General features: G+C 34.0%; 1 protein-coding gene and 1 long non-coding RNA gene across 3 annotated transcripts; one reads left to right on the forward strand and one right to left on the reverse strand.

Annotated features, from left to right (window-relative positions):
* The first annotated feature begins 265 nt into the window (after positions 1–265).
* On the forward strand, positions 266–3,060 carry LOC145738415 (uncharacterized). Of its 2 annotated transcripts, XM_081993234.1 has the most exons (4): positions 266–967; positions 1,059–1,368; positions 1,434–1,953; positions 2,045–3,060. In XM_081993234.1, exons 2-4 carry the CDS (start codon positions 1,063–1,065, stop codon positions 3,058–3,060), a joined length of 1,842 nt encoding a protein of 613 aa, XP_081849360.1. In that variant the 5' UTR covers positions 266–967; positions 1,059–1,062. The 2 variants fall into 2 exon arrangements, with proteins under 2 accessions (XP_081849360.1, XP_081849361.1); XM_081993235.1 differs by having other exon boundaries at positions 266–1,368.
* LOC145738421 (uncharacterized) lies at positions 3,049–9,359 on the reverse strand. The gene is made up of 2 exons (XR_014180741.1): positions 5,879–9,359; positions 3,049–5,816 (listed from the first exon to the last, which is right to left on the reverse strand). It is a non-coding gene; the product is annotated as an uncharacterized LOC145738421 (long non-coding RNA).
* Positions 9,360–10,866: the final 1,507 nt, after the last annotated feature.

Here is a 10,866-nt window from a genome sequence, read left to right on the forward strand (position 1 = left end):
GTCAGGGGTGAGGGACGAGGAAGCCAAGAGTGCTCCGGGAGCGTCACGCTTCGAGAACCCGAACATACAAAAGTCAGACTCAAGTACTATGGAGTAACTCGGGAGTGCTCCAATTGAGTCACCCGAAAGCGGCTTATGTGACCAAAAATTGAAATAGTGGTAAATTTTCATTGAAATTATTTCAATATTGATATTAAAGTCAATGGATTTACGGCATAGGGCTGAACATCTGGCTATCAAGTACTATAATTGTAAAGAAAACATCTTTGTGCTGCTGCAATGTTCTTTTAAAACAATAAATCCAATACTTAATAAATATACATTTTTAAATATTTCGTTTAGTCGAACTTACCCCTTCCTATAAATTCCATCTCAGAAGAATGTAATGTCTCCACTCTGTGAAGATGGACTATCAAATAGTAATACCAAACCACGGACAACGCCTGTAATCCCTTGGGTATAAAGTGCATATTGTGCACTCGAGCATCCACTGTGACGTCACCCGGCGTATCGCATTGAGAAAACAAGTTCCGCTGATAGGCCAACTTGGATCTGTTATGATGTCAAATGCCAACTTGTCACTTGGCTTTTGTTTGGTTGTGTCAAAAAAATTAACATGCAGCTAAAATAATTTTATTTTTATTACAATAGTCTAATAATTGGTGAAGATTATACACTGAATTCAAGTAAATGTATATTTTTCAATGGTCATAATGCACACAACGCCTGCTAGCCCAGGTAAGATTACAATGACAATTGATGAGGTGCACGTGACGTCAGAAATGTCAATTTTTCCACCCTGGAAGAAAAACATAACCTAAAACGCCATTTAGTTTGCATGTGAACATTGTGAATGTAAAGCGATCTTGTGGTTTTTCTAAGTTGATTTGCTATTTTAGTTGAGTTTTTAATCCTGATTAGAGTTTTTACTTAATTATATTAAGGATATAGTGTATCAGTCATCCAGGTATGTATTTACATAGTCTAAATTCCAATGTGAGATTTGTTGCAGTCCACAGGACTTTTCTTTGTTAAACAGCATGTCTTATTTATTCTAGAAAAATGGAGTTTAGTACTTATTACTATACCCTTGACAACATTCACCAGCAAAGATATGTGGAGAAAGTGGCTTTAATTCAAATAGATCCATATTTATTGAAAGAGAAAGACTGCTCAATAGATCTGGCAAACTTTCCGAAGATATTTTACCCTGACATTGTTATGTATTTGGTCCATACAAAAAGTGCATTTACAATGGAGGAAATGAAGGCTTATAAAAGTCTTGAAGCCTATAATCAGGCATTATGTGGATGGGTGAAGAAAATATTTGTGAAGCAAGTTGCCTCCAAAGTTGTAGTTGTAGGAAAAGTAGGTTTTGTTTTACTTACCATTTCTGAGAACTGTTTTTTTTAAATATGTCTTATTAATTTAAGGTAATGCATTCTCAAAGACTGAGTGAGAAATTATTAACCCCCTGGATAATTTGTGAAAAACAAGGCCCCATAATCAGTGCACATTGTGACTGTACAGCAGGACTTGGGGAAGTCTGCACACATGTCGCTTCAGTGCTTTTTGCAATCGATGACTTTTTAAGAAAAGTTGAAGAACCAACTCCAACAGGTGTAAAAGCATATTGGATGCCACCAACAAATAAACCAATTGAGCCAAAAAGAGTCCATGAGATCGACTTTTCAACTTCCAAAAAAAAATGTTTTGAAGAGGTGCCAATAAGGGAGCGAGAAGCAGAGAAACTGGACATTCCTCCACTTTCTAGTGTAGAAAAGCATAATTTATTGAAAAACTTAGAAGACAGTGGTTCAGTCCTGCATTTAATTACACCACCATTTTCTGGACAATTAATGGAAACAATGTATGGAAAGAAGTCACTGAATTTTAGTACATTATTTAAAGAGGAATATGCAAATTTCTCTCTTGCTGAACTTCATAAAATTGGTAAGTATATAAAGAATACTTGGTCTTGAATTGTTTTTGTTGTTTCAGTTCAATAAATATATTTTTTTTAAACTCTTTTTTATTTTTCTAGGTGAAAAAATTGATATGGTTATTTCACTGCAAGAGTGTGAAACTATTGAAAAGGAGACAAGGGGACAGTCCAAGTGTAAGAGTTGGTTCTTATATAGATTGGGAAGAATTACAGCATCGAAGTTTAAGAGATCTTGTAGAACAAAAATTGACAAACCTTCTTTATCTCTTATTAAGGAGATTTGCTATCCAACCATGCATCAGTACAAAATAAAAGCAATAGATTATGGCTGTGAACATGAAAAAAATGCCATTAAAGATTTCTCCACCTTTATGGCAAAAACACATAAACATTTTATTGTAGCAAAGGTAGGATTGTGTATCAATCCAAAGTGGCCATATTTTGGCGCATCTCCTGATGGCATGTGTACTTGTGATTGCTGTGAAGCCACTCTTTTAGAAGTAAAGTGTCCATATTGTGTAAGAGACCCTGTGGTAGAAGAGTTGACATTTAGAAATTCGTTTTTGCAAACAGTTAATGGCCAGCTTTCATTAAAGACAGATCACGCCTATTATTACCAGATACAAATGCAGTTGGCATTGACTGAAAAAAAATTATGCTATTTGGTTATCTGGACAAAAAAAAATTTTGAACTCATTAAAGTTCAATTTAATGAGATCTTTTGGTCAGAAAAACAAAGAGAGGCAAAGAATTTTTTTCAAAAAGTACTTTTCCCTGAATTGCTGGGAAAATTCTACACTAGGGAAAAAGATTCTGCTTCTCCAGAAAATCCTTTGTGGGAAGGGGAAGTTTTTAAAGACCTAGATGTGTATGAGGAAACAGTTTTTACTGACGAGACCGAAATTTTACAGAAGGCGCAAGAAATTCCTGGTTCCAGTAAACCAACACTATACTGTTTATGCCAAATAGAAGATGATTCCAAAACCCATCCCATGATTGCATGTGATTCCAAATCATGTGATATTATGTGGTACCATCTCCAATGTGTAGGGTTAAGTTTGGAGACAATTCCCGGAGGTGAATGGATATGTAAACAGTGTAAAAGCAAAAAATGATGTATTTATTCTACTCTTCTTTTAATATTAAGCTAGTAACTCCTAAATATTTAATAATAAATTAGTTATCATCGAAAATTCTTTTGTACTTTTTTAAAAATATAGATATATCTTGCACTTATGAGTATTCTTTATTCATGTAAAGTACATTCTCACATTTTACTCGCACAAGAATAATACAAACTATATGAATATTAATTAAAAAACTCACAACTACATCAAAATTGCACTCTCAGCACTTAAATAACTATTAAAACCATAAACTACTCTATTTAACATATATTATATTATTTACAAAACAATTTAACACTGATTGACGTTCGCACTTAAAAAATCGTTGTCGTAAAAAGTCCTATATGTTTCTTTAACAATTAATTGCGTCATTCTATATGTACCAAAAGAAACCATGTCAGAGGTAACCATATATAATTTAACTTTATGACAACGATTTACTAACCAGGAACTTACTTCCGCCTTAAGCAGACAGAAAGATTAATCAAGCGGTATAATCCCTGGGCACAAATTGTACATTGCAGAACAAACCACCACAATGCGATCTATCAAGGCAAATTCATTATCTCCCTTTTTTAACGCAATCAATGGGAAAATGCCACATAATATTTTAAACTTCCTCCTTAATAATCCAATCACTCTCTCGACATGAATCCTTACACTTGCTAATTTTCGAGTTGTTTCTATTTCAACTGCACCTAACTGTTTTTTACCTCTTAAAAATGATGGGTACTGCACCTCTGCACAATAGATCCTTACAGAATCAGAAATTGAAAAACCTCTATCTACTAATACCAAGTCACCTGGCTGCAAGTTATTTAAAAAGGTGGAATTCTCTGCTATGAATTTATCGCTAGCACGTCCACCATAAGCATTTGAGATAAACATAATAACTCCTTGGGGTGATATTCCAATCAAAAATGTAACTATATGATGATGTTTATAGTTAGACCAAGTTCTGGCTGCAGCTTCCAGATTGGAAGGCTTCGCTATAAATAATTCAAAACAATCGATGATTACTGTTCTATTGCCAAATACATTTTTAAAACAAGATGGCATGTTAACTTGTAAATTTTCTCTTTCAGGCCATACAACTAAATTTTTAAATCTGCAATATAACACATGAATTGTGTTATCAAATATGCGAGCTGTTGTAGTTCTATGACAAAGAAATCTGTTTCCTAAATCTGTAAATTGGAGATTGAGTCTCAATTTCATTAAAGTGAGAATTAATTGTTGAAATTTGGATAATTTGGAATTTGGGATTAAATACAGCTCTATTATTTTTTTTTCTTTGTTTATTGGGTCTTCTGTCTCACACAAAAAAGGTTTGTTGGGAAAATGGAATTTCACACTATTTTCAACTTAGTTAGAAGAAGTGAGAAAATAACATTAACCTAGTCGTCCCAACACAAGACCACTGACTTAGGCTCGGTCTTGTTACCTAAAAACGCTGATGTTTCGGTGGAAAATCTACCACCGTCTTCAGAGAATCCAAAAAAGAAAGAACACAATGGCAGAACACAGACAACAACAACTTAATAAATATTAAACCTGATAATGTTCAATTTGGAACTCTGAGAAGGGTTTTGTCAATAAAAATTGACATAAATTTTGACTTTTGTCATTCCAATAGGAAAGGTTATCTATTGTTGTAGTGAAAGGTGGGTTTTATAATGAAAACAAAATTACAAGAAATTTCAGTTTCGTTTGATATGACCAAGTGTTATCTCCTCCTCTAGAATATTTAACCAAGTTTGGTCAATATTAATAGAGGATGTAGCAACACAGGAGTTATGGTTATTGGTATGGTTTTCTACAGCTCTATTAGTTGCAAAACATTATCTAAATATTTTATTTCAGGAAACCCAGTATAATATAAAACTGCCTTCCTATCATTCCTAAAATAGTTTTCATCTAAACTAAGTTTATGTATTTTTTCTCTTAAAGTGTATATTTCCTTGTTTGCATGTTGCAAAGCTACTTCCAAGTCTCCTAGTAACTTCTTTGTCACCACCATTTCCAGTTTGTGTCACCTCCACAACATCAGCTTGTCCAGCTAAAACTTCTTCAAGCAAATTTTGCTGATCCACTTCAGTTTGTTGTGTTTCATTTGGAATTCTAGATTGCTATAATCATTTAATAATGTTATATAAACTACCTGTACTGCAAAAAAAAACCTTCAAGCTCTACAAAAAAAAAAAAATGCAATTCTTGCAAGTTTAAATAAAAATAAAATCTCTGCATATAAAATTATGCCTGTTTCGTATCGTACCCTTTTTACTCTCTCCTGTAGCCTCTTAAACCTTTCCAAACCTTTTGACTGGGCTATCTTTGCTAGAGAAGTGTACCCCATATGTTTCGTTGGCACCCAATCAGGATTTCTTTGGTCATACAAATCAGCTGGTTTTCCTTTAATTTACATTAATTACATGTTTTTTAATAGGGTATTTACCTAGATGCTTAACATTCATTGTTTTATGTAGTTATGTACCTATATAAAAAAAATCTGCAAAATTTATTAGATAAAAGAATGATGATATTTGAAATGATATTAATTTTCGACTGGATATTTATAAAAACAAAATAATTAGGTACCTGTTATAAAGTGTTTTGAACACACTCTTGCATATTTGATTTTACTCTCTGTAAAATCATCCCTTTTGATTGCCATAATCCATGCTTGTCTACGACGTTGAGCTATTTCATTGACTTTTCTGTTGGCTCCTATCGCAGACGGTATTCTAAAAGGTTCTTTTGAGTTATGTATGAAGTTCTCAAGTGTTCTGAAGATCCATAGTTTTACCTAAAAAATTGAACTCCTACATCCCGCGCAGCATTACTTCCACAGTTCACTACCGAACAGAACGATGGCATTGCGGCTAAAATGTTATGTGGGTACCTATATGAGTTTGCTTTGTATACAGATATTTTTACGTCGATAAAACCTCTAAAACTAAATTTTAATCGCTTATTTCCAGAATATTAGAAGTGAAACATTAGTAATTATATGGCTCTCTTGGTTATGTTTTTCCCTCAGGGTTATCAGCTGATCGTCATCTGTCAAACGGTGCACCACGTCAATTATTTTAAGCTGCATGCTGCAAGGCAATTTTTTGACATAACAACACAAAGACAACAAAAGCTAAAGCATAGTGACTAGTGACAGCTGACAAGTCGGAATTGTAAGGCGTATTTTGACGGCAATATTAACCTGAGTTTTAAGTCGTAGTAATATAGGCCGTCTTTTTTCTTCGTGTGACGTCACAGTGGGTGCTCGGGTGCCATATATTTGTTGTTGTTTATGTTTATTTAGCAAAATCGCTACTACTACAAATTACTTTACATAAGTTAACTTTACTTAAGTATAATAACCCATCCAAATTAAATAAATCCACAAAAAACAACTATAATTAAATGATTTATCTATGTACATTTGAATAATAATCTCTTAAAGATTTTTAAAATATCGTTAGAACGTATTATATATTTATTCATTTATCACCTGGCTATTACACTCAAAACAGCATATTATATTACAATATATTATACACAAATGAACACCAAGGTCTCCAAACAATCTATCAAATTCATACTATACTAATTAAATAATTACAAAATCCAGATTTAAACTCACGAAAAGTACTTGAGAATTTAACAACATTTGGAAGTGAGTTGTACATTTGTAAGCCCTCATAGAACAATGATTTCTGCAACAAGGTTGATCGAACGGTTTCAATATTATAATTCGTCCCTGATCTTATATTGTAGTCGTGAAACCCTGACCTATGGCCTATGCTCCAGAAACTTTCCCAAGTACTGAGGCATCAATCCACGTTCCACTTTAAAAACAATTACAAGATTAGTTTTCTCAATGCATTGCCGTATGTTAAGCTAATTTAATGTCGTCAACATGCTCTGAATAGGAGTATATACCTATATTACACCCGAGTATAATTCTCATTGCCTTGTTCTTTTGGAGTTGCAATCTCATAATTTCTCCCTGGGTACAAGCAATCAGTAAGGAAGAACAATAATCAAAATGTGGTAAAATTATAGTATTGTACACCAGCAGTTTGGTCCAGTCCGAAAGAGAAGCAGTCATACGTCGAAAAAACCCTAGTTTCTTACTGAGCTTTCTACAAAGATAATCAATATGATTTGAGAAACAGAGTTGCGGATCCAACAGAATACCCAAATACTTAATTTCAGACACAAATTCGATTTTGTCGCTGTCCATATACTGTAACGAAGTTACTAATTTTTTTGTTAATATGTAGTACAGGGTGTCCGCCGGGAAGGTATACTACTTTGTTTTGCCGCCATTGTGGTCAATGTTAGTCTTGACAGTTCATATTTGGCAGTCGTGAAGTACACACGTGGCAAATTTATTATGGAAAAATATTCGATAAACCAACGTGTTTTAATCGTTAAAACATTTTATCAAAATCAATCATCGATTACTGTGACGATGAGAAAGTTACGTAAAATTTTTGGGAGAAACAACGTGCCAACAAAACGCACTATTTATCGTGTAGTGAATGATTTCGCAGAAAGGGGTCTGTAAGTGATAGGCCCAAGCATGGCCACAACGTACTGCAAGATCGGCTGAAAACATTACTGCTGCTTAAGAAAGTGTTCAAAAACAATCCATCAACCTCAATTCGACGCCGTGCTCAAGAGCTTGGTCTTCAAAGAACAAGTTTGGCCACAATTTTGCATTTGTTTCCATTTAAGATTCAGTTGACACAAGAGCTTCTTCCACAAGACCATTTACGCCACCGTACATATGCCAATAGGATGTTACAGATCGCCCATGACAACCCCGATTTTCATGAAAAAATCATAATGAGTGACGAGGCACATTTTCATTTAAATGGATATGTGAACAAACAGACTAGTCGGTTCTGGGCAATGCAAAACCCTCAAATTATTCATCAGTCACCTTTACATCCATTAAAAGTGACAGTCTGGTGTGCAATTTGGTCAGGAGGAATCATTGGACCTTACTTCTTAGAAAATCAAAACGGCGTAACGGTAACTGTGAATGGGGAGCGATATCGTGATATGATTGAAAACTTTTTAACGCCACAACTGCATACGTTGGGCTTGATTAACATGTGATATCAACAAGACGGTGCCACATCGCATACAGTCAGGATTACAATGGAATTACTGCGAGACCTCTTTCCACAACAAGTTATTTCAAAAAAATGGTGATGTTGATTGGCCTCCACGGTCGCCTGATTTAACTGCTCCGGACTTTATTTTGTGGGGATATCTAAAAAGCAAGGCATATGCAAACAAACCAGAAACGCTTGAGCAACTCACACAAAATATTCGTGATGAAATTAATGAAATACCGCGTGAAATGTGTGAGAATGTAATGAAAAATGTGTTCAAAAGGGCTCGCATTTGTGAGGCTAACAGAGGCGGACATTTATCTGATATTGTATTCCATACATAATTGCCGACATTAAATAAAACATTTATCAATATAAGATCCATTCTCTTTCATTTAATCAACAATTATAAACAAACAAAGTAGTATACCTTCCCGGCGGACACCCTGTATTAGATTAAAGAAAACAATGCGCAGCCTCACACGCTTAAGTTACAATGCGTCTTCGCGACAGAATGGTGAACGCACCGCCGCGATCGATAAAGGTTCAGCGCGCAGCCGCGGTAGGGTAAACGAAGCAACATCGCGCCGTCGCTACTCGCGAGCTAGTAACCAGGTAATGCGCCGCGCGCTGCACTGTGGGTTCTTCCCGGACCACCGAACCGACCGACGTTGCCGAGGGGTGTGACACTCTCTTAAATTTGGGCCCATATTATATAATATGAGGATTATCATAGATTATTCAATGGTATGCGATATTATTGATAATATTGGTATTATACCGGTATTATTGCATTATTCCAAATAATATTGATATTATATGATATGATATGAAGATTATTATGGATTATTCAATATTATTGATATTATGTCAGTATTATTGTATTATTCCAAATAATACTGATATTATACATATTATTGCTTGACTAGCGTATTATTAAGGATTATTCTTTATTACTTGGATTATTACATATTATATTAATGATGCAATATTATTGCAAAAGCGCAAAAGTTTAAGCGCAAACGAGTAAGTTAAAAATTGTTTAGATTATAATTTAGAATACAAAAATGGTATCAGTAAATAAAGCTGTCATAACAAAATCCGAGTTTACTACTGGTTTCACGTAGATGTGCGAACCAATCACTTCAATATTTTGAATGTGTTTTGATCGAGGTTTTTATGGTCATATTTTTTTATTTCATTTTTGTTTCGAACATGTATCAGTTTCAATTTCCTCAATACTGCCCATGTTGTTTCTTATTTAATCACCCGCTAGTAATTTAATATGTAATTGCATAAATTATTAATTTAAAGACGATAAATACATTTTGGCAAAATACTTAGGGAATAAATAAATAAAATAAAAAAATTTGTCAGTTTATCACAAGCCGAGCAAAAAGCTCCTTATAATAACCAAGCAAAAAAAACATACCTGCATAATTATTTCTACACTTTTCAATCTTCAGTTGGTTTAGTTGGTTTAAAATGTTTATATTTATTCTTAATAACCAACAATTCCCATCGCTTTATGATTTTTCATATTATGCCGTATTATTCGTATTATTCAGATTATTTACTATATTATTGGATTATGTGGTATTATCAAGATTATGCTGCATTATTTATATTATGGGGTATTATTCGTATTATTCAGATTATTATTAGTATTGTCACAAGTAGATTTTCGTTAATTACTTAGTCAGCAAATAATCGGCCACTGACCGAAACAAGTCGTCGACCACTTGGGTTGCAAAATAAGCAATCGAACCTTTTAGAACGGAAGCTAGCTAAGGTGTTGCAATCGCCAGTCAGCAATAAGTCATCAATTGTTCGGACAATGATCCAAGTGCTTAGACAAGCAATTAAGAAATTGAACTGACTAAGGGATCGCAATACCTTACAATAAATAGCCGAGAAATTGGGAAAGAAAGGTTAGTTAGAAATTATCCGCGAAACTAAAACGGTTCGGTCGCGAAAGTTAAGGGAACTCTACCTTGACACTTACTCTCGTCCAAAATGGTTTGTGCATTTATCATCATGTAAGTACGAACTTGTAATTTATAAATAAGCCAACTTGTGTCTGACAATGTGTATAAAATCAGTCTTCAACTTAGTTTCTCTCTATGAATAAACGTTGTTGTTTTTGTTGTCCAATCCTTGAGTTTAACTTGACTACGACCCCCGCCTACACGTCCCCGCGTTACGACTAAAAATTGGATCGTGACAACTTGGTGGAGGCGCCGGGTATCTCTAAATGTAGATCTTCATTACCTACATGCCGGGTATATCATAATTAGTATGTACAACTTTAAAGAAGAAAGTTTGAACTTTGAAAGAATATACAGAGTTAGTAAATTGCATCAAACAAGCTAAGACAGGTTAGACGACATTAATAACAACGTTTGCCAAAAAAAAAAAAAAAAAAAATGTTTTTTTGTTAAAAGGGCTAGTGACTCAAATAAGAAGAATCGAACTTTAAAAGTTCTAGTTTAAAGTAAAAATTAAAACCAAAAATGCGTTCAATTTTTTGTTTGTTTGTTAAGAAAACTAGCGAATATGAAACAAAAGAAATAATCGAACTGGTATAAACAACTGATAACGTAGCTTAGTTTTGTATAATAAAAGTGACACATAGGGTTTGTTCTTACAAGCGACCTGTTAAAACGAAATA

Source organism: Ips typographus, linkage group LG15 (genome assembly GCF_016097725.1).
Source record: "Ips typographus isolate SLU linkage group LG15, UJ_Ityp_2.0, whole genome shotgun sequence".
In the NCBI taxonomy this organism is placed as follows: Eukaryota; Metazoa; Arthropoda; class Insecta; order Coleoptera; family Curculionidae; genus Ips; species Ips typographus.